A 24398-nucleotide genomic window follows, 5' to 3' on the forward strand; every position below is an offset into this window, starting at 1 on the left:
GCGCTAGAATGGCTCTGATTGCGGCAGAGTGATGCCCCAAGATGGGCAGAGCATCGCCCCCTGGTGGGCGTGCCGGGTGGATCCGGGTCGGGTGCATGCGAGAGTCTGACTGCCTCGTTTCCAACTTCAGGAAAAAAAAAAAAAAACTCAAAAAATTTTAATAAGCTTTAATGAGTTTTTTTCCTTTTTCTAATTCTAAATTTCATATGTTATAGTATTAGGCAATACATGATTTAGAAACCTTTTTTTTTTTTGTATTTTTCTGAGGTGAAAAGTGGGGAGGCAAAGGGACAGACTCCTGTGAGCTTCTGACTGGGATCCACCCAGCATGCTTACTAGGGAGTGATGCTCTACTGCAACCGCAGGCCATTCTTGAGCCTTTGGTGGAGGCCATGGAGCCATCCTCAGCAACCAGGTCAACTTTGTTCCAAATGATCCTTGGCTGTGGGAGGGGAAGAAAGAGACAGAGAGAAAGGAGGGGGGAAGTGTGGAGAAGCAGATGGGCGCTTCTCCTGTGTGCCCTGGCCAGGAATTGAACTGGGGACTTCCACATGCTGGGCCAATACTCTGCCACTGAGCCAACTGGCCAGGGCTAATTTAGAAACCTTTGATCTTAAGAAATTAAACATACAAATAGAGAATGGAAAATTCTCGCTTTGTTTTAATGTCTTGTTGTGTCTTAAAAAGATTTTGATATCAGTTCTGTAGTCCATAATAACTAATACATACAGGCTTTGATTGAACATTGATGTTTAGAGGCAACTAGATACTGTGTGCTTCCTGATAGAGGAACACAGTGTCATCTATGAAGTACTCTTTCTAAATAAATGAACCTGAATATAATCTTTTTTACATCATAGTCATATGAATTTAGAATTTGGTAGAGAGGGAGCCTGTTTAACCTCAGAATGTCAAAATTAGCAAAATTTTAACTGGGAAAGTACTACACATAAACACAACAGTCATTTCACCAAATAAATTATAAGGGAGAAAAAAATGGAGGGAAAGTAGAAAATTAAAAGATACTTAAATGACATATCAACCAAAGGATTTTAGTATTTTTAGAGGTACATACAAAAGTATTTACATTTCTTTATAAAAATTGGCTTTGATATTAATGGGCATGTAATAATTGCTATAGCTGTTAGGACTAATTTGCACACAATTTTAGAGTCACATAAACTAATGTGGGGTTTTAGTACAAGATCTCCCACATACTGTATTTGTGAATGTCCTATGCTTAAGAAAGAATACTTTGAGAAAAAGTTTTTTTTTCAAACACAGTATGGGATGTGTATCGTGTTATCTATGAGCTATATTCACACATTATACTTTTATAAACAAATGTATTTGAAAGTATGTATGTATAAAAAACATTTTATTTCTTGTATTTGGGCCAAATGTGTATTTAAACATACTCCTTAAAAGTACATAGTTCTCACAGGAAATTGTTCTTATTTCAAAGCATTTATACACAAATAGTATATTAAAATATTTGATAAATTGTCTGGCTCCACTTTGAATTATCCTACATCAATTTTTCTTTTAATTAGAGAAATATAATTTGAAGATAAAAAATATACCTGTTTCTCTGATTTTAAAGATCAATGCCTTAATGTTTTATCAGGTTTAATGACATTCATGTACCAATACGCCTGGAATGTGTAAAATTTGCTAGCCACTGTCTCATGAATCATCCTGATTTAGCAAAGGATTTAACAGGTACTGTATACCCATGACAGCAAATATTTTTGGGTGCTCTTTGGTGAAAAAAATTGGTTTTATATATTGGGAAGGGGCAACTTTTTTTTGCTATTATTATAGGTGAAGTCTTGTTTCAGTTCTTCATCAGAGTTACTCTCCTAAGCTAGAGTTTTTACCTCTTAGTGCTTACTTAGGCTAGAAACTCTTATAAAACACTGGTTTTTATCAGATAATAATTAATTTCATAGTTTGACATTTTAAAAAATATTTCAGGCATTTGGATTTGAACAGATCTTGACTGTGAGTATATTTTAAGACTTTAGTATTTTCCAATATGTTTAGAACTTAGGTGAGAGTTACTAATTTGTAAACTAATTTAACCATCCTAAAGTAAAACTTATAAGGCAGTTCAGAACTTTGTATTTATCTATCATGTATTTGACTATTGCTGTGCTGTTCTCTAAAGTTATGGAATAGTTCAGAAAATACAGGTGAATGTAACAGCTGCTATCTTCCTCTGCAATGTTACCATTTTGCTACATTTGCATAAGAGATTTAGAAAAAGTTTTCAATTTAGTTAAAATGACGTTCGCAAACTGTATTCCTTTCTACTTCTACAGAGGGTAACTAGTCTACTTACTTTGGTCTGCATCCAGTTCATGTTTTTCTATCTATGCCACATGTGTATCTATCCATAAATTATATCTAATATTGTCATGTGCTTTAAAATTTTTATTTAAATATAATTTGAATTTGATATTGTTGAATTTACTTGTAATCTCATTTTCTGCTAAATTTTCCATGCTTTTTCCTTGCTTTTATTCTGTTTTTCTCTCTTCTGCTTAGTTCATTTTTTTCTTTATGCTCTTGGAGGTTAACATTTTCTTTTGTGCTTTCAGTGCATAACAGATTAATGAAGTTTATCTTTTTTTTTTTTTTTTTTGTATTTTTCTGAAGTTGGAAACGGGGAGGCAGTCAGACAGACTCCCGCATGCGCCCAACTGGGATCCACCCGGCATGCCCACCAGGGGGTGATGTTCTGCCCATCTGGGGCGTTGCTCTGCTGCAATCAGAGCCATTCTAGTGCCTGAGGCAGAGGCCACAGAGCCATCCTCGGCGCCCGGGCCAACTTTGCTCCAATGGAGCCTTGGCTGCGGGAGGGGAAGAGAGAGACAGAGAGGAAGGAGAGGGGGAGGGGTGGAAAAGCAGATGGGCGCTTTTCCTGTGTGCCCTGGCCGGGAATCGAACCCGGGACTCCTGCACACCAGGCTGACACTCTACCACTGAGCCAACTGGCCAGGGCCCAGATTAATGAAGTTTATAAAGTTGATTAGAATTCTCCTGATTCTTTTGATCAATTAAGGACCCTTGAAAGCTTTAATTCTGAACACTCTTCTTATCTGTCACATTATTGCTTGTTGTTTAGTTATTTATTCTTTTTTGACTTTACCAACTTGTAGTATTTTCATAACTGCTCTTTTACACAGTATTTGCTCACAACTGCTTCTTAAATCTTATTCCTTCTGAGTTGTTGTGTAGCTTTTTGTAATATTTTAACAATTATTTTTCATAGCAGTGCTTTCAAGTTTTGTTGAATTCCTATGCCAGATTTCAGCAGTAGGTATTAAACAGTTCCATCTTTTTTGAGGAGGATATAGATACCCTGCTTATAATCCTCAGTCTGCCGACTCGCATCTGAACATGGACTGCTTGCTCTGTGAGCTGCTTTACATCAATTGATTATGATAATTCATTCTTCCTCTCTTTTACCTCCCCTCCTTTTTCCTTCCTCTTCATTCATTCCTTGTGCTTGCATGCTGCAAAGTGCATCTGTCTCTCATTTGTCTTCCTCTTTTTCTTTTTCCTTGTATGTTCTTTTCACTGTGACTTCCTCTTATGTTAGTCATGCAGTATTCTCTGAGAAAATTAATGATAGTGTTTTGGAGAAGTTTTCTTTTTCCTATAAAACAGCTGTTTGATCTCACTTGTTTTTCCCACTTTTTATTTGCTTGTCTGTTTTCCCTTTTAGAGGCTTCCCTTAAGTGCCTGGCCATTTATGGCTATTTGCTTATAATTAAGGGAGTGGGCTTAAGTAAAAAACTGATTAGAAAGTCCTGAATGGAGGGGTGGGATAGTCGTCTGACCTTTACTCTAGGATGAGTAGGAGGATGAGTAGGATGGGTTCTTCCTTGGAAAACCTTTTATAATTCCTCTTCAAATAGATTCCCCAGAGAGGAGTATCCTGTCAAGAATTTAAAAGTCTAGTTGCTAGTACCTGAGACTCTTGTATTTTCTACTTATTGATTTTATTATCATTATTGAGTAGTATTCCATTATTAGGAATACACCATAATTCTTTTTTTCTTTTCATGGATATCTGGGTTATTTTGGTTTGGGGTTATTATGACTAAGATTACTGTGAGTATTCTTGTATATGTGTTTCTGTAGATTTACATTTTTATTTCTCTTTAGAACTACTAAGGAGTGAAATTGCTGGTCATGGGGTAAATACATGTTTAACTTTTTAAGAAATAACTAGGCTTTTCATATCAGTTGTACAGTTTTTCATTGAAGACCAGAAATGTTAGAGTTTTAGTTATAAAGTGTCTTTTTTTTCTTAAAATTTTTCCATTGATTGAGAGAGCAAGCGAGCCAGAGAAAAAAGGGGAGGTGGGGGAGAGAGAGAGAGTGAACAAGATAGTACTTCGGTTGCTTCTCTTGTGTGCCCTGATGGGGTCAAACCCATGACCTCATGCTCTGGCACAGTGCTCTCTCCACTGAACCACCTGGCCAGGACCAGTTGTAAAGCATCTTTGCCAACTATCTGGGTTGTCAGTCTTTTTGATTTTAGCCATTCTCATAGGTCTTGCTCTTTTGTGGTTTTCATTTGCCTTTCCTCAATGACTAATGAGATAGAGCATCTTTTAAGTATAAAAAAATGTAAGCATGTTTTTCATAGAACTTTAAAGCAAAGTTTATTATTGACTAAGTAATAGATATTTTGATTTTTTTTTTTATAACTATCTCAGTTAGTTAGAACATTGTCCTGATACACCATGTTTGCAGGTTCGATCACTGGTCAGAACACATACAAGAACCAGCCAAAATCAACCAATGAATGCATAAATAAGCAGAACAACAAATCAGTGTTCTCTTTCTCTCTCTCTCTTTCCCTTTCTTTTCTTCCCTTCCTCTCTTCAAATCAATAAAAATAAAAAATACTTTAGATGTGAATTATTTTATCAATAATATTTTTAGTCCTTATGTTATTTGAATGTGTTTGTTAACAGTCAGAAACATCTAAACTTGTAGAGAATTTTTATGAGTTTATTTGAGCCAAACTGACAGCATACACCAGAAAACAAGGTCTCAAATACTCCTGAGAGTAAGAGTTTTGCGGGGTTTTGTTTTGTTTTGTTTTTGTTTGTTTTTTTTTTGTTTGTTTTTTTTGCATTTTTCTGAAGCTGGAAACAGGGAGAGACAGACAGACTCCCGCATGCGCCCGACCGGGATCCACCCGGCACGCCCACCATGGGGCGACGCTCTGCCCACCAGGGGGCGATGCTCTGCCCATCCTGGGCGTCGCCATGTTGCGACCAGAGCCACTCTAGCGCCTGAGGCAGAGGCCACAGAGCCATCCCCAGCGCCCGGGCCATCTTTGCTCCAATGGAGCCTTGGCTGCGGGAGGGGAAGAGAGAGACAGAGAGGAAGGCGCGGCGGAGGGGTGGAGAAGCAAATGGACGCTTCTCCTGTGTGCCCTGGCCGGGAATCGAACCCGGGTCCTCCACACGCTAGGCCGACGCTCTACCGCTGAGCCAACCGGCCAGGGCGGGCCCTTGCGGGGGTTTTTATGCATTTGAAATGAAGGAAGGAAGGAAAGTAAAGATTTTATGAAGCAATTCAGGAGCTGGATCACAGGATGGCTAACACGATTATGTGCTCTCTGGTAGGTTAATGCCTCCTTCCAAGGGTATTACTTCTGGATGTTAATCTGGATGCACAAGAACAATAGATAGGCTGGTTTAAAACCTTTCACTATAGAAGCTGGGGGCATGATTGCCCACCACAGCCTGCTCAGTTAGGGATTTAAGATCAGAGCACCTTGTGAAGTTACTTTCCATAGAACCCCCTTATACCAAAAACAGTACATTTGTTCCTTGTTATCTACAGAGATTGGTTCTAGGATTCCCTTAGCCCTATCCTGTAGCTACCAAAATCTGAGAATGCTCAAGTCCCTATATAACAGGGGTTGGAAACCTTTCTGGCTGAGAGAGCCTGAATGCCACATATTTAAAAATGTAATTCTGTGAGAGCCATACGACCCGTGTACATTACGCATTATCCAATAAAAATTTGGTGGTGTCCCAGAGTACAGCTGTGATTGGCTCCAGCCATCCACAACCATGAACATGAGCGGTAGGAAATGGATTGTAGTACATAAGAATGTTTTATATTTTTAACGTTATTTTTTTTATTAAAGATTTGTTTGCGAGTCAGATGCAGCCATCAAAAGAGCCACATCTGGCTCGCGAGCCATAGGTTTCCGACCCCTGCTATAAATATATAGTACGCACATCCTACTCTTTACTTTAAATCAGTGGTCCCCAACCCCCGGGCTGCGGACCGGTAGCGGTCCGTGGGCCATTTGGTACCAGTCCACAGAGAAAGAATAAATAACTTACATTATTTCCATTTTATTTATATTTAAGTATGAACGATGTTTTATTTTTAAAAAATGACCAGATTCTCTCTGTTATATCCGTCTAAGACTCACTCTTGACGCTTGTCTCGGTCATGTGATACATTTATCCATCCCACCCTAAAGGCCAGTCCGTGATAATATTTTCTGACATTAAACTGGTCCGCGGCCCAAAAAAGGTTGGGGACCACTGCTTTAAATCATCTCTTGATTATCTGTAATACCTATGTATGGCCAGTGGCTGCCACCTTCGTGGCCATGCTGATTCTTACTGGATTTGGGCAGATGGTAAAGAAACAGTGGAGCCAAAAAATGGGGAGCCATTCTGTTTATTAAAGTCTCATACCAGTGGACAAGCAAGCAGGCAGGGAAGACTGCTTCTCTCATTCAGAGCTCCCAAAGCCCTGACACATGCTCTGGTTCCATAACCTGGAAAATCTCCAATTCCTCCTGGAATCAAAGGCCCCTACCAGCCTCAGCGGAGTTCCCAGAGCCCCTCAGCTCCTATTCCACATCTCAACTACTTCCTCTCTTCCTGCAAAACCCAGGCTGGGAAAAAATGCCTTCTCCAGCAAACATGAGCCCCTCCCAAGCAAGAAGGTAATCTGCAATTTGCTGTCCCGAGGGCAAGCACCACAGCCTTTAACAGACTACATACATGTGGCACTGCCCAGGCCAAAGCAAATTGTAAGCAAACAAACCTAAAAAACCATTTTTACAAACTTATTTGCCCAACAACCTAGTACAATGTAAATAGTTGTTAACTGTATTGTTTAGGGCAGGGGTCTCAAACTCGCGGCCCGCCGAACAATTTTGTGTGGCCCGCAGACTAATCCACGAAGTTCAAAATATTTTGGATAAAATTAAGTAAGCCTAGGGGCCTACTTGTATTTGCCGAACGGCTGTGATCTTGCTCTGCGGCCCACATGCTGAGTTGAGTTTGAGACCCCTGGTTTAGGGAATAACAACAAGGGGAAAAACTACATGTTCAGTAGACAGCCATGATAGCTAGCTAACTACATAGTACACATCAACAAATTATTGTAACTTTTTCCCAGTTATTTTCTGTTGGTAGGTGGTTGAATCCACAGATGCAGTATCTGTGTATATGGAGGACTACTAGTTTTAGTTTTTATGAAACATTTATATTGTAAGATTTTCTAGTGTTCATGCTCTGGGAACATTTTAATTTTTGTAGTTAGCGAAATGGTCTGTAAAATCTAGCCGACCTGATCAGCCACTCGTTTCCAGCTCTAGTCTTCATCTCTACCTTGCTCACATCTTGGTGCCTGAATCTCCAGATGTTCTCAAGGTTCTTCTGCCTTGGAAATGAGTTTGTTTATTGTTTTCTTCCCCTCTTGGATTTTATCCTTTTTCTTTTTCCTCTGGCATTTACTAATCATTTGCTAAATTTTTTTTGGAAATCTCTTTTATATGAACTCTTTTCTTGTTACTTGACCCTTTTAAAAGACATTTTCTTAGGGTTTCAGGAATGATCTGAGATAAATTTGGTTTTTCTCTCGGCAGTATGTTTGTGAGATTCATCCTTGTATTTTCAGCCAAGTTTAGGAGCATAACCATAGCGGGAAGAGAATTAGATGCTTCCTCCTGCTAAGTAACTTGAGGATTTCTTTCAGTTCCTTTGTTTACTTTTTCCCTGCACACTAAATATAAGTTAATAGTTCTTGTGTATACATCTGTTTTATAAATGATTGTTTTAGAGAAATTGGGATGTGTTTTAAAATTCATGATGTGTGTTTTTTTTTTCTTTTTTAGTGGTAAAAAAAATGTTTTGCATGCAAAACCAGTACAGTAAAAGATAAAATTCCTATATTTATCTTGGTGGGGAGATGAACTTGAGATAGAGTTAACATACTCCATTTGAAATCAGTTCTAAAAATAACTCTTTACTGAGTTAGGTAAAATAACCTTTCCATTTCTTTGGAAGTTTTTAGCAGGATATGGTCTTGCTCATTTTTTGGAATAGTTCCTATTAGTAGAGAGCTCAAGTTGGACAGACTTAAGACCCCAGCAGTGGTTTTATGAGTGTTTACACTAAATTATTTGTTAAATTGTTATTTTATGGAGAAGTAAATTCATTCATAGTCATAAGGATTGTTTGTTGTGTATAGGCATGGCTGTATTTATTGTTCCAAATTCATTGACAATGAAATTTTATCTTACATGTCCTTTTATACAAAAGGTGAATATTTATGTTTAAAATTTTTGTTCAGTTGTGTGACTTCTTCCTTAAGCCTAACATATGATGAAGATTGTTGATTTTTCTTTCACCGTTTTCAGTGTCAGGTCTGAACTCCCATGCATAAGACTTTAAGATCCTCTTCTAGGCACTCATGATTTTAAATGTTTCCTTTCTTTGATCTTCCCTTTGGCCTTTCTTAAGTTCAGTTAAATGGAATTGTCTTTGATCTTTCTTGTAATCTTATTTTTTTATGGCCAGTATCAATTGTATTCTTTCAATAATCTCATTGTGAAGGCTTCTTCCCTTAAGAATGGAAACTTGAACTGTTCATTTTCCTAGTAGAGCCCCTTGACTTGAATATTTTAACCATTTAAATGGAAAACAAAGGTAAAATATTTAATGTTGGTACAGTTCTTGGTTCTTCTTATATGATTTAATTAATGAGGTTAGGAACTCTTTAATCTACTAACCTGCCCTGCAGATGGGGAGGAGATTTACTACTCAATTGCAAGTAAACTATTTTGTTTAGACTCAAAGATTGACCTTCCTATTTTCTTTCCTTCCTCTCACTCTTCCTCTGCTGCTCCTAATGTACTTGACACATTGAACCTTTTACTTAGCTTTTGTTTTTATTGTAGTTTTCTTTCAAAGGTCTTATGCAATTTTTAAAAACATTGTAATTGTTAAAGTTTAATTTTAATCAAATAAAACTTTATCTTTCAGAGTATCTTAAAGTAAGGTCCCACGACCCTGAGGAAGCTATTAGACATGATGTTATTGTGTCTATAGTTACAGCTGCTAAAAAGGATATTCTTCTGGTCAATGATCACTTACTTAATTTTGTGAGAGAAAGAACTTTAGACAAACGGGTAAGTGGGAGTAATAATTACAGCTTTTCATTTTGAATACTTGAAGTTTAATAGTATTTCATTTGAAAATACTGAGGTTTAATATTAATATTCTCCCCTTTTGGCAGATAGGCATTTTAATATTTAAAATGTTAATAAAAAGGTTTTACATTTTGTTTCATTAAATTTTAGTAGTTATTTTTTATTGATTGTTCTCATTCTAAAAGTGAGGTGACCAGTGGTAGAGTAGTCAGATATTCAGCTTGTACACTAATTTTAATAAGTGACTTTTGTAAAGGGCCTCTGACATAGCTCTTCTCTCATGTGTTGGCTCTTTTTTTCTATTTTTTCCTTTCATACAGATATCAGTTTATAGTCTTCTTGTTGTCAGTTCCATGGAATAGGAAAAGAAAAGATGTCTTCAGTTTAGCAGGGCTAAACTTGACATGCTTTTAGCCTGTGTTCTGTGGCCCCAGACCTTCCTTCTTGAGTGAACACCACTAGCTGCACTCATTAATAGCAGCTTCTGAACAGAGGACCTTGCCTTGTGATGCTTAGGTTCCTGTTGCTGGAGTATGTTCGGCACTCAGTGGTGTTCATTGTCCTCTCCCCCCTTTGCCTTTCCTTCATGGCATATGTTTTATGGACTTATGCATAAGAGTAATTTTGCTGACAGATTAAAAAATATGTTTTTAGGGGTTAATTAGCAAAAAAAATGGAAGGCCTGTTAGCAGCTGTGAATAGCTTTGACCAGGTAAATATAGCTTTTTAGTAGTTGATTATAAGGCTAATTATGCTATCTACATAATTGAATTCTCTCCTTGTGGGTATAGAATAGATGGGAAGATATTCTGTGGCGTTTCTTCCAGATATAGAGGTATTCAGAACAACTTATTTTAACTGATAAATTTAGACTTGCCTTTACTGTTGGGGTATTAAACGATGAAAAGGCCAAAGTCATATAGAAGGAAAAGGAGAGTTGCCTTATAGTAGGAAAACTGCCTTCTACGTGACTGGGAATTTGAGAATAGTGTGTGTTGTTGGGTTCTTAATTCCACATATATTTTTGATTATCATGTTGTGTTCCTTTTAGGGCTGCTTGGTTCATTCATATAAATAGTTAATTGAGTACCAAAAAATAATTGAATATGTTTTTGGTAGTATTAGAATGAATATACTCTATTTTTAAATTCTCCTTAAAACAGCAATTTGGGGAGTTAGAGATAAGACAGTGCATTAGAGATAAAGTTTTTACAGACAAATTAATTTTTTTCTATGAGTTAGACTTATGAAGTCTCAATATGTATGGTGGCAGATAAGGATTAATCTTAATTTACTATAATTAATTTAAAGAAAAAAGGGAAGAATATTGCTATGAATGACAGTCTGCAAAGGAAAAATGAATAATCTGTACAGATTCATGAAGTTCTGAATATTATTAATATCCTGTGGACTGTAGTGTTGTGTTTTCATAAGATTAAAGAACTAACTCACTCCAAAATAATTAAATACTGTTAGACATACTATAGACAATATGTATTTATTTAAAAAAATAGTTGAATAGATCCTTTATACTTGAAGTTAATTCTCAGATACATAAATTAAAACACTGATGTGTCTTTACATTCAGCATTTGATAAAGCCAGTATCACATGTATACTTTTAATACAGGTATACTTAATATGCACCATAATTTGGATAAAACTGTAAGGGATAAGTCACCATTTATCTGACCAAGTCTTTACCTTTTAAAATTTCATAGCATATTTTCCCTTACTAATTCCAAGTGACTTTATGTAGATTGTGATTAACTTTTGATTTTAGGGTTAGGTCAGTGGTCGGCAAACTCATCAGTCAACAGAGCCAAATATCAACAGTACAATGATTGAAATTTCTTTTGAGAGCTAATTTTTTTTTTTTTTTTTTTTTACAGAGACAGAGAGAGAGTCAGAGAGAGGGATAGATAGGGACAGACAGAACAGAGAGATGAGAAGCATCAATCATCAGTTTTTCATTGTGACACCTTAGTTCATTGATTGCTTTCTCATATGTGCCTTGACCGTGGGCCTTCAGCAGGCCGAGTAACCCCTTGCTTGAGCCAGCGACCTTGGGTCCAAGTTGGTGAGCTTTTTGCTCAAACCAGATGAGCCCGCGCTCAAGCTGGTGACCTCGGGGTCTCGAACCTGGGTCCTCTGCATCCCAGTCCGATGCTCTATCCACTGCGCCACCGCCCGGTCAGGCGAGAGCTAATTTTTTAAACTTAAGCTATATAGGTAGGTATATTATTAACTTAATTAGGGTGCTCCTAAGCTGACCTTTGTGCCCGCACTCAAGGCTTGCGAGCCATGGTTTGCCAACCACTGGGATAGGTGATAAGTTTAAGATTCTAAAGCAGTAAAATTCTTTATACATGTTGATATATCTGTACTTACATAGTAGGTATATTAATTTGGTATATTAGATAGTTGTGTTTTTTCATCTATTATAAATTAATACCCAGTAATTTAGGCTTGATGAAAATAAGTGTGTATAGTAGATTAAAAACTAGAAACCTATACTTTAATATAATAGAAGCATTTTTATATTATAAGGTAGTATCTTTCTTTTTATTTAAAGTGGCGAGTTCGCAAAGAAGCCATGATGGGACTTGCCCAAATTTATAAGAAATACGCTTTACAATCAGCCGCTGGAAAAGATGCTGCCAAACAGATTTCATGGATCAAAGACAAGTTGCTGCATATATATTATCAAAACAGTATTGACGATCGGTAAGTTAAGGGCACCTTGTGTAAAAAGTTTTGGTGGTTATATAATTGTTGTTGAACTGTTATTTTAGGCAACCTATTTTCTTTATAATTTTAAACTCCTTTCTTAATTTTAACTGCAGATTAAAGTAACTAATTTTCTTCCCTCCAAAGCCATCAGTGAAACAGTCAGTAATGTGCATATAACTTTTAGGGATGGATACAGCTTGTATGTTTATTTTTCTATATTACTTTAGAATAGAATAATGTTTTAAAAGAATGTAATTTACTTTTTGTGTCATAAGTAATTGTGTTATAAGAATCACAATTATTTTATCCAAATACAATTTTTTCAAATAAGATTCAAATGAAAAAAAACACCCTTTGGATTATTGACATTTTAAATAAAAACAATTTCTACTGAGTTTAAAACACAGTTTATAAATTTATATAAAAACATCTAAATATAATTTTTATATTCTATTTCAATGTAAGGTTAGATGTTTATATGTATCCTAACCATTGAATAATTAGTAGACCTGTGCATCCTAGAAACTGCATATTTTAGGATAACAGTATCTAAGAAATTCCATAGCTGCTAATTTATAAAATTGAAGTATTAGATTTTTTCGGAGGGCAGCGTCAATGCATGGAGATTTGCATTATGATTTGATAGTGCTTTTTTGTACTTTTAACGAGGTCTTTTTTCATTGTGATCATTATGAAAATTCAAGAATCTTAAAAATTTCTTTATAGTTTTAACTTATGATGTGTAGTTTTATCGTTTCAAAGGACCTGGTGGTTTTTTTTTTAACCCTTTATTATTTAGATAAGGAAATTGAGTTCTTGTATAGCTTGTCCAGGGTCATGCAGAAGTACATAGTTATCTTAGCTGGGTATAGGGCTAAGTCCAGTACATTCAGTAAAACTTTATTTTGCCTCCCCCCTGTTTTTTAAATTACAGCTTGCAGTCAACATTATTTTGTATCGGTTTTAGGTGTATAGCATAGTGGTTAGATAATCATATACTTTACAGAGTGCTCACATGATATTTCAGTATACCCTTGGCATCATACATAGTTATTACAATATTGTTGACTGGCCCCTATTCTATCAGAAAGAAATCTTTTATTTAGAACTGTCTGCTCCACTCAGAAAAACATGTTTTGACATTTTGTATACAGTTTAATGCATACATTTTAAAAAATCAAGACAGTACCCTCTCTATCCTCTATGTTCTTTTGTAGATTGCTCGTTGAACGGATCTTTGCTCAGTACATGGTTCCTCATAACTTGGAAACTACAGAACGAATGAAGTGCTTATATTACTTGTATGCCACACTGGATTTAAATGCTGTGAAGTATGTGTCAAATGTCAAACTGTTCTTTCTGCCTTTTGTAGTATAGTTTATTTTATGGGGGAAAAATACAACTGTAACAAAATATAATTGTTAATTTATATGATTAAATGGTCAGGTAGTAAAACACAGCTATTTTTTTCAGAAAGTTACTGCTATCAACATGAGATTATCAAGGATTTTTGTAAGCAATTAAAAAATAGAGATGATTGGCATGGAATCTTTTAGGATTTGATTTTTCTCTCCAGTTTTTCCTATTGTTGTCTTAAGAAATATTGTACCCTTTTTTGTTGTTCTGTTTTTTTTTTCCCCCCTAAGTCATTAGAAAGGTCCACACTCTAAAAATACTACCTTTTATTTTCCCCTGATACTGAACTGCATTATGGTATAGAATAGTAAGTACATATTTTTGTGCTGCATAGCCTCAACATAGTGTTATGGTTTGGCATAACCATGTTTATTGAGTTTTTATACCATGTTTTATTCAAAAAGTACTTTTGGATGCCTTTATAGGGCATTGGCATTTTGGACATAGAAAAGACATTGCTGATGGAATCATAATGAAGTTTAGGAAATTGAGTCTAGATTTTAGAAAATGTAGTTCATTTTCCAGCAAATACAGTTACAACTTTTGGGGATTAAATGTTCAGAAATTTGAAGCCTAGGAGCTGTGTATAATTTTCATTCCTATCTCTGCTTACCGGGACCTTAGACTTTACATCCCCCATGGAAATTATTCTATGTGATATTTATATTTTTCATAGAATTTTTTTTTGAATAATGATATAATATTTTATTATTTGTTTTGGTTCTTTTTTTTAAATTAATTTTAATGGGGTGACATTGATAAATCACGGTACATATGTTCAGAGAAAACATCTCTAGCTTATTTTGACATTTGATTATGCTGCATTCCCATCACCCAAAGTCCAATTGTCTTCCGTCACCTTCTAACTGCTTTTCTTTGTGTCTCTCCCCTCCCCCAACCCCATTCCTCTCCTCTCCCCCACCCCGTAACCCCCACACTCTTGTCCATGTCTCTGAGTCTCATTTTTATGTCCCACCTATGTATGGAATCATATAGTTCTTAGTTTTTTCTGCTTTACTTATTTCGCTCACTATAATGTTATCAAGGTCCATCCATGTTGCTGTAAATGATCCAATGTCATCATTTCTTATGGCTGAGTAGTATTCCATAGTACATATGTACCAAAGCTTTTAAATGCACTCGTCCACTGACGGACACTTGGGCTGTTTCCAGATCTTTGCATTGTGAACAATGCTGCCATAAATATGGGGGTGCATTTCTTCTTTTGAAACAGTGCTATGGTGTTCTTGGGGTATATTCCTAAAAGTGGGATAGCTGGATCAAAAGGCAGTTTGATTTTTTAGTTTTTTGAGGAATCTCCATACTGTTTTCCACAATGGCTGCACCAGTCTGCATTTCCACCAGCAGTGCAGGAGGGTTCCTTTTTCTCCACATCTTCGCCAGCACTTATTCTGTGTTGTTTTGTTGATGAGCGCCATTCTGAGTGGTGTGAGGTGATATCTCACTGTGGTTTTAATTTGCATTTCTGTAATGATTAGTGATGTTGAGCATTTTTTCATATGCCTATTGGCCATCTGTATATCCTCTTTGGAGAAGTGTCTATTCATTTCTTTTGCCCATTTTTGGATTGGATTGTTTGTCTTCCTGGTATTGAGTTTTACAAGTTCTTTATAAATTTTGGTTATTAACCCCTTATCAGACGCATTGTCAAATATATTCTTCCATTGTGTAGTTTGTTTTTTTTCTGTTCTTATTGTCTTTAGCTTTGCAGAATCTTTTTAGTTTGATATAGTCCCATTTGTTTATCCTGTCTTTTATTTCACTTGCCCGTGGAGATAAATTGGCAAATATATTGCTGCGAGCGATGTCAGAGAGCTTACTGCCTATGTTTTCTTCTAAGATGCTTATGGTTTTACGGCTTACATTTAAGTCTTTTATCCATTTTGACTTTATTTTTTGTGGATGCTGTAAGTTGGTGGTCTAGTTTCATTTTTTTACAGGTAGCTTTCCAGTTTTCCCAACACCATTTGTTGAAGAGGCTGTCTTTATTTTAATGTATGCTCTTAACTCCTTTGTCAAATATTAGTTGTCCATAAAGTGTGGGTTTATTTCTGGGTTCTCAGTTCTTTTCAATTGATCTAAATGCCTGTTCTTATGCTAGTACCAGGCTGTTTTGAGTACAATGGCCTTGTGGTATAACTTGATATCCGAAAGTGTGATACTTCCCACTTTATTCTTCCTTTTCAAGATTGCTGAGGCTATTCGTGTTCCCTTTTGGTTCCATATATATTTTTGGAATATGTGTTCTATATTTTTGAAGTAAGTCATTGGTATTTTAATCGGTATTGCATTGAATTTATAAATTACTTTGGGTAATACAGACATTTTAATGATCTTTATTCTTCCTAACCATGAGCACGGTATATGCTTCCACTTGTTTATATCTTCCCTGATTTCTTTTATCAATGTTTTATAATTTTCCGAGTACAAGTCTTTAATCTCCCTGGTTAAATTTATTCCCAGGTACTTTATTTTTTTGGTTGCAATGGTGAAGGGTACTGCTTCCTTAATTTCTCTTTCTGACAATTCATTGTTAGTGTATAAAAATGCCTCTGATTTCTGAGTATTAATTTTATATCCTGCCACTTTGCTGAATTCATTTATCAGGTCCAGTAATTTTTTGACTGAGACTGTAGGGTTTTTTATATACAATATCATATCATCTGCAAATAATGATTGCTTTTCTTCTTCTTTTCCAATTTGGATGCCTTTTACTTCTTTTTCTTGTCTGATTGCTGTGGCTAGGACTTCCAGAACTATGTTGAATAAGAGTGGTGAAAGGGGGCACCCCTGCCTTGTTCCTGATCTTAAGGGGATTGCTTTTAATTTTTGCCCATTGAGTATGATGTTGGCTGTGGGTTTGTCATAGATGGCCTTTATCATGTTGAGGTATGTTCCCTGTATTCCCACTTTGCTGAGAGTTTTGATCATGAATGGGTGCTGGATTTTATCATATGCTTATTCTGCATCTATTGAAATTATCATGTGGTTTTTTATCCTTCCTTTTGTTTATGTGATGAATCACATTGATTGATTTGCAAATATTATACCAGTCTTGCCTCCCAAGAATAAATCCCACTTGATCCTGGTGTATGATTTTTTTCATATATTGCTGGATCCGGTTTGCTAATACTTTGTTGAGGATTTTAGCATCTAAGTTTATCAGGGATATTGGCCTATAATTTTTTTTCTTTGTGTTGTCTTTGCCTGATTTTGGAATCAGAATTATACTTGCCTCATAAAAGGAGCTTGGAAGTCTTCCTTCCTCTTGACTTTTTTCAAATAGCTAAGAGAAGGATAGGAGTTCTTCTTTGAATATTTGGTGGAATTCACTTGTGAAGTCATCAGGCCTAGGACTTTTCTTCTTTGGGAGTTTTTTGATAACTGTTTCAATCTCATTTGTTGTAATTGGTCTGTTTAGGTTTTCTGATTCTTCCAGATTAATTTTTGGAAGATTATATGTTTCAAGGAATTTGTCCATTTCATCTGGGTTTTCTAGTTTTTTGGTGTACAGTTCTTCATAGTATTTTCTTACAATATTTTGTATTTCTGTTGTGTCAGTTGTTATTTCTCTACTCTCATTTCTAATTTTATTTGAGTCCTCTCTCTTTTTTTTCTTGGTGAATCTGGTTAAAGGTTCATCGATCTTGTTTACCTTTTGAAAGAACCAGCTCCTGGTTTCATTGATCCTCTGTATTGTTTCTTTAGCCTCATGTCATTTATTTCTGCTCTAATCATTACTATAGCCTTCCTTCTACTGCCACTGGGCTTTACTTGCTGTTCTATTTCTAGTTTTCTTAGATGCAGGGTCAAGTTGTTTATTTGAGCTTTTTCTAGCTTCTTAAGATATGCCTGTAATGCTATGAAATTTCCTCTCAGTACTGCTTTTGCTGTGTCCCATAAATTTTGAGTTGATGTATGCTCGTTATCATTCATTTCTAGGAATTTTTTTATTTCTTCTTTGATCTCATTGTTAACCCATTCGTTATTTAATAGCATGCTATTTAGTTTCCGAGTGTTTGAGTATTTTTTAGTTTTTCTGTTGTGGTTGATTTCTAGTTTCATGCCATTGTGATCAGAGAAAGTGCTCAATATGATTTCCATCTTCTTAAATTTGTTGAGACCGCTTTTGTGCCCTAACATGTGGTCTGTCCTAGAGAATGTACCATGAGCACTTGAAAAGAATATATATTCTCCTCTTTAGGTTGAAAGATTCTGAAGATATCTATTAAATTGAGTTGATCTAGTATGTCCTTTAAGTCTGCTGTTTCTTTCTTAATTTTTTTCTTGAAGATCTATCTAGTGATGTTAGTGGGGTATTGAAATCCCCTACTATTATAGTATTGCTATGGATCTCTCCCTTTAAATCCATCAAAGTCTGCTTTATATATTTAGGTGCTCCTGTATTAGGTGCATAGATATTTATAATGGTTATATTTTCCTGTTGGATAGCTCCCTTTATCATTATGTAGTGACCTTCTTTATCTCTTACTATTGTCTTTGTTTTAAAGTCCATTTTATCTGATATAAGTTTTGCTAGCCCAGCTTTTTTTTCATTTCCATTTGCATGAAAAATTTTTTTCCATCCTTTTATCTTCAGTCTATGTGCATCTTTTGTTTAAGGTGTGTCTCTTGTAGACACCATATGTACGGGTCTTGTTTTCTTATTCATGCAGCTACCCTGTGTCTTTTGATTGGATCATTTAAACCATTATATTTAAGGTTATTATTGATATGTAATTGTTTATTGCCATTTTATTCTTTAAAACTGTATTCCTCTTTTGCTATATTCTTTTTCTCCTTTGACTGTTTAAACAGGCCCCTTAGCATTTCTTGCAGCCTTGCTTTGATTGTAGTGAATTCCTTGAGGTTTTTTTTTTTGGTCTGGAAAGCTTTTTATTTCTCCTTCAATTTTAAACTATAGCCTTGCTGGATAAAGTCGTCTTGGTTGTAGGCTCTTTTCTGCATTACTTTGAATATTTCTTGCCATTCCCTTCTGGCCTCAAGTGTTTCTGTTGAGAAGTCAGAAGTCATCCTTATGGGGCCTCCTTTGCAGGTGATAGTCTTTTTTTCTCTAGCAGCTTTTAATATTTTCTCTTTATCACTTAGCTTTGGTATTTTAATTATGATGTGTCTTGGTGTAGATTTCTTTGGGTTTCTCTTTAATGGAGTTCTCTGTGCTTCTTGAACTTGTGAGATGTTTTCCTGCCTTAATTGAGGGAAGTTTTCAGCTATGATATGTTTGAACAAAGTCTCTATCTCTTGTTTTTTCTCTTTTTCTTCAGTAACCCGTATGATGCGGATGTTATTTCTCTTCATGTTTTCACAGAGCTCTCTTAGAGTTTCCTTGACTTTTTGAGTCTCTTTTCTTTTTTCTTCTCTGCATCCGTGCCTTTATTATCTTGTCCTCTAACTCGCTGATTTGATTCTGAGCTTCATCCATCCTGCTTTTAATTCCTTCCATTGTGTTCTTCATTTCTCATATTGTATTTGTCATTTCTGATTCTTTTTTATTATTTCAATGTCCTTTTTTATATTTGCTATCTCTTTATTTAGGTGTTCGTAATGACTATCTATTGTTGTTCTAATATCTTTGAGCATCCTAACAATCATTACTTTATACTCTACATCTGGTAATTTGTGACTCATTCAGGTCCTTTTCTGGGGATTTCTCTTGATTCATTTGTGTTGCATTTCTTTGCCTTCTCAATTTGTCTGTGTAAAAGAAGGTTTTGGCCACTGGAGTCCACTGGGTGTGGCTTCTGTGTTCCCTACGTGTGGTCTGTCTGCAGGCCCGCCACCCCCTCTGCTGTTGCTGCCTAGGGTTTTTGGGTATGGGCGTTGCTGGTGCCTGCCCACTGGTGCTGTTGCTGTGGTTTCCGCTTTTTCAAGGAAGTGGCTGTGATCATGTGCTTGTGTGTACAAGCCTCGGTGGCTTTGGCCTTCGCCCCATCCCCACAGGTGGCGTTATGCTCGGCCCTGAGGGCAGGGGTGAGCACATTTGCTCAGCTGAAGATCTCTGCCTCATTCCAGTCTTCGCCCCGTCCTTGCAGGAGGATCGTGCTCGTGGGCCGGCTGCCAGCCTTGGCTCCACAGGCCGGGCAGGACTGTGTGCCCACACTCAGTGGTGGGACTCTGCCTTTTCTGGACTTTTGGCTCCCAAGTGAGGCCACTAGCCTGGGTTCCATGGACGGGACAAGGCTGTGGTCCTGGGCCCTTGCTCAAGGGCGGGTCTACTGCCCTTTCCCCACAGGCTGGATTGCAGGTGGTCCCTAGCTGGGCTTCACCACTTTTGTACGCCCCCTCCTCTCCAGCCGGGCAAGACTGAGCTCACACCTGGACCCAGTGGTGTCCGCCCTTGCTGACAGAACTGCGCTTCCTCTTCCCCCCACTGCCCACCGTCCGGGGAGCCCTCAGCCATGTGGGTGGGGTCGCTGCAGCTCAAACCCTAACACTCACTATGTAGTCTAGAAAGCTCCCTCCATCTAAGCAACTCTGCTCTCAGTGCCATGGGAGAGCTTGTTTGGCTGGTGTCCTGTTTCCCTTTGCTGATATTGCTGTTTCCAGGGGAAATATTCCCTTCAGATTTTGGGAGGGACTCATCCTAGAGGTTAGGGTGGCTGTATCTCAAAATGTTTCTCCCTGTGCCTCCTAGATTACAGTCTTTTTCTGCTACTCTGATCCTCTCCTCTCTCCCTGTCCCTTGGAGCCCCGGGTAAGTGGTTGTGAGAGGTTTTCTGCACGGTCCCTTTAAGAAGAATCCTGGGTCTAGGAAATTCGTCCCTTTCTCACAAACAGTATCCTGTCGTGTTTCCAGCTAATTACTGTCCTTACGCCTCTTGTGGTTTCTGGGGCTGCAGACTGGGGCTTTTTCCTGGGTCTCAGGACCCTCCCCTATCTGCTAAACTCACTTTCCGCCACACGAGTCTCTCCCGGCTGCCGTTCGGTCTGGGGAGCTGGGCAGCCCTCTCCGCATTCCGCTTTTCCTACCAGTCTCAGTGTGGCTTCTTCAGTGTTCCTTGGTTGAAGAGTCCTCTTAGTTTAGTCCAAAGTTGGTTTTTCCAGATGATGGTTCCTAAAATTAGTTTGTAATCCACTTTGGTTCTGGGAGGTGGAAGTTGGTACGTTCACCTACTCCATCGCCATCTTGTCTTCTCTTTCATAGAAATTTTAAGGAAAAGGTTATAGAGGGGAGAAATGTACATCTCAATATGACCTGTATTTTAGGCACAGGAGTATGTATTTAGGTTTGCTTTGAGTCTAAAACAGAATTGAGTTGTTTCAACAGAGATTATATGGTCTGCAAAGCTTAAACAATATTTATCATCTGACCTTTTATAGAAAAAGCTTGCCAAACGCCTAATATAAATGATAATTTTCTTGTTTTACATATGCTGAACTGTGTCCCATATGGGCCGGTTAACCTCACAAAGTCACAGTAGTTAAGAGACAGAGTCAGGATTTAAACTTAGTCATACATGGTTTTTCAGCTCATTTGGAGCAGAAGGTTGGAGAAGCGTTTCTCTTCAACATTTGGACCGGTTTCTGACTGCAACCCAATGGTATCTGCCTTTTTCTTTGAGTTGGTGAGAACTTGTAAGTTGGTGCAAACAAGGAAAAGCCCTAGTGAGGAAACTAGTTGTCTTGAAATGTCAGATAGCACATGTGAGAATATCCAGGCTCTCACCAGATTTTTTACATTACAGAACTGGAATTCAGGTTAAGAGCAAGGAGCATAGATATTTGTATTAATATTATCTTCTCAAATGTTTTCTCTTGCATTTGTTGTCTCTTTTTCTCCATACATTATAAGTTGCTTATTTCTGTGAGGTTAATTAGTCCTCAATCTCTGTTATCTCCTTTTGTAATTTAAACTTCAAAAAAAAAGTAACATGGCCCTGGCTGGTTGGCTCAGTGGTAGAGAGCATCAGCCCAGAGTGTGGATGTCCCAGGTTTGATTCCCGGTCAGAGCACACAGGAGAAGTGATCATCTCTTTCTCCAGCCCTCCATCTCTCGCCTCTCTCTCTCTCTCTCTCAACCTTCCTCCCTCTCTCTCCCTCTCTCTCCCTCTCTCTTCCTCTCTCTCTTTCTCCCTCTCTCTCCCTCTCCCTCTTCCCCTCCTGAAGCCATGGCTCAATTGGAGTGAGTTGGCACCAGATGCTGAGAATGGCTCCATGACCTCTGCGTTGGGCGCTAAAAACTGACTCCACTTGCAACAGAACAAGGGCCTATATGAGCAGAGCATTGCCCCCTCGTGGCTTGCTGGATGAATCCTGGTTGGGGCACATGTAGAGAGTCTGTCTGTGCCTCCCATCCTCTCACTAAATAAAAACAAACAAATAAGTAAATAAACGAGTGAGTGAGAGTGTTATTAAAACCTTAAAAAAAAGAACATAGCTAGAATATTCTGGAAGCATTTTTTACCCTTTGCATTTGAATTTATGTTTGTATTTTTTCAGAGCATTGAATGAAATGTGGAAATGTCAAAATCTTCTCAGACATCAAGTAAAGGATTTACTTGACTTAATTAAGCAACCCAAAGTAAGTTAAATTTATTGAAACGTTTTCCATTAGTGTTAAGTTTTGTCTTTATCTTGCTGTTCTGTGTTAAATAACTATTTCTGAGTGAAATAGTTCTGACTCTGAAGCTATGATTTCTGACTTAGAACACTGAAATTTCAAAGAAACTTAACTGCATGTAAAAATTGAAGTTTATTATATCTGGAAAATGTGATACCCAACAGGAAAGAGAATGTGCTTATGTATAGTCAGAATTAAGGTTTCTTTTTTGTAGCTTTAAATTAAAAAAATAAAACAAAATAATAACTTAATGTTATTGAAAGCATAGGTCATAGAGTAACATTATACTTTTATCTTGCCACACTGAAATATTCTCATCTTAATATAGCCTTGTGATTTTAGAAAGTTTTTATATGTACAGTTAGGTATGTTGATATTTTTACTTACAATTAATATTATGGCAATCTTACTGTTCTCAGTCCACAGTTTTATTGGTTGAACTGATTTTCTCAGTGTTGCTCAGAGTGACTATAATTTCTAGGATTGCATTTTTGTTGATGACTTGCTTTTTCCGCGGTCCGCGGTCACTTCCACTTGATGTGGATCAACTTCTTGAAAGCCTAGCACTACCTCTTTTCTCTCAAATTTAACAGAAATCTTATTCAGATACTTTAAATTACAAATATTTGGGCCTTAACTCATATTGTTATGTGCTTTGTCTCACTTGCTCTTAGCAAGCACCTTAACAGGGGTGGTGTGTTTATTTACTTATTTGATTTGTTTCCTTCACCCCAGTGTGTTTATAGCTCTGGACACAGTTGTTAGTTGTTCAGTGACATCTTTTTTAAAATAACTTTAATCTTACCTGACACATAAGTAACATTCTTAAAAACATCTTCTATACACGTGGCCTTACAGAGTGTATTACATTCAATACAGTGGTGCTCACATTCACTCACTGGTGTGCTACCCTGATGGAGCAGATAAGTAGCACTCTTGGGGAAACTGTACCTGTCAGTGACATCTTTTTAGATTGTCTTTATTTAACATTTTTACCTACCTTAAGCTTAATGACTATGCCTTATAATCCTCAGGCTTAAACATTTTAGGAACACCTTAGGTCAATCAAAGTTACAAACTTATTTTTCATCTTTTTGGTGGGGGTGTTTGGGGTGTTCAGGGTGAAAACTTGAAAACCAACATTTCAGATTATTTTGTTCCTTTTGTAAACTGAACTGCCCTATTCTTTTAGTAATAAAGAAAAGCAGAATATTATTGTGTCCCAAAGGCTAGTGCAGCAGTCTGTTTTCTCTTTTTGTTCGGGAGGCTGATGTAGCAGAGTGAGGGAGGAGTGACAGAGTGGGGTCCGCGGTCACTTCCACTTGTCCTCATGCTTATCTGGAGCTTACACAGTGACACAGGAGGGGCTGCTGGCAAGGCCGTGGGCCTGCAGCACTGGTAGGTTATGCTTAGGAAATTTTAACTTTGCATTTTTTTCTGTGATTTTCAGACAGACGCCAGTGTCAAGGCCATATTTTCAAAAGTGATGGTTATAACAAGTAAGTTATTTCAAACATTATATGTAAAATTTAAGGTGTAGTTGAAACATTTTTGTCAAAGTTCTTCATGGGTTCTATTTTAGGCTTTGATAATATAGGAAAAGACTAAAATGTTTTTGATTGGTTTGTTTTTGACAGCCCAGCCTCAGCTTTCCCCCTTTTTCCTGATTTTTATTTACTTTGCATATAACACAGAATTTTTATATTTTGTGTGTGTTTTGATACGAACAAGAGCTGGATAATGAATTTACATAGATTTATTTTGGAGAATTAATTCAGTTCATTACATAAGCTTGATTGTTAAAAGTGAATCGGTGCTTTTGTATTGCTTGCTCTAATGTGACTGTCTGAAGCTGATTTCATTTTGAATCAAAATTTAGAGTGAAAAATATTCCTAATACTTCAAAGGAGCATCTTTGAAAAAAAGTTAACTTTTTTGCTACCAGTGATTTCAAATAAAATATTACTTAATTGCATTGAACAGTAAAGACAGGATTGGGTAGCACATCTCCTTATCTGATCCAAGGGGAGACAATGGGGAGAGACAATGGTAGCTGTTGCCAGTCATTCCTGTTCCTCACACCTCAGAAACCACAGAGGATCACCCGGGGACGGGGGAGGAAGGAACACCCCACCTCAGAGACCACAGAGGA

The 24398-nt window shown here is 37.1% G+C and overlaps 1 protein-coding gene across 3 annotated transcripts in view; it reads left to right on the top strand.

Annotated features, from left to right (window-relative positions):
- The window catches only part of PDS5B (PDS5 cohesin associated factor B), a 188921-nt gene that overhangs the window by 75827 nt on the left and 88696 nt on the right, over positions 1-24398 (top strand). For all 3 annotated transcript variants that reach the window (XM_066381007.1, XM_066381006.1, XM_066381005.1), the window contains exons 10-15: positions 1628-1722; positions 9330-9475; positions 12071-12222; positions 13446-13559; positions 22126-22207; positions 23697-23745. In XM_066381007.1, the coding sequence (XP_066237104.1) occupies positions 1628-1722; positions 9330-9475; positions 12071-12222; positions 13446-13559; positions 22126-22207; positions 23697-23745 (638 nt within the window). The remainder of the gene's footprint in view (positions 1-1627; positions 1723-9329; positions 9476-12070; positions 12223-13445; positions 13560-22125; positions 22208-23696; positions 23746-24398) is intronic.

The sequence above is a fragment of the Saccopteryx leptura genome, chromosome 4 (genome assembly GCF_036850995.1).
Source record: "Saccopteryx leptura isolate mSacLep1 chromosome 4, mSacLep1_pri_phased_curated, whole genome shotgun sequence".
Lineage (NCBI taxonomy): Eukaryota > Metazoa > Chordata > Mammalia > Chiroptera > Emballonuridae > Saccopteryx > Saccopteryx leptura.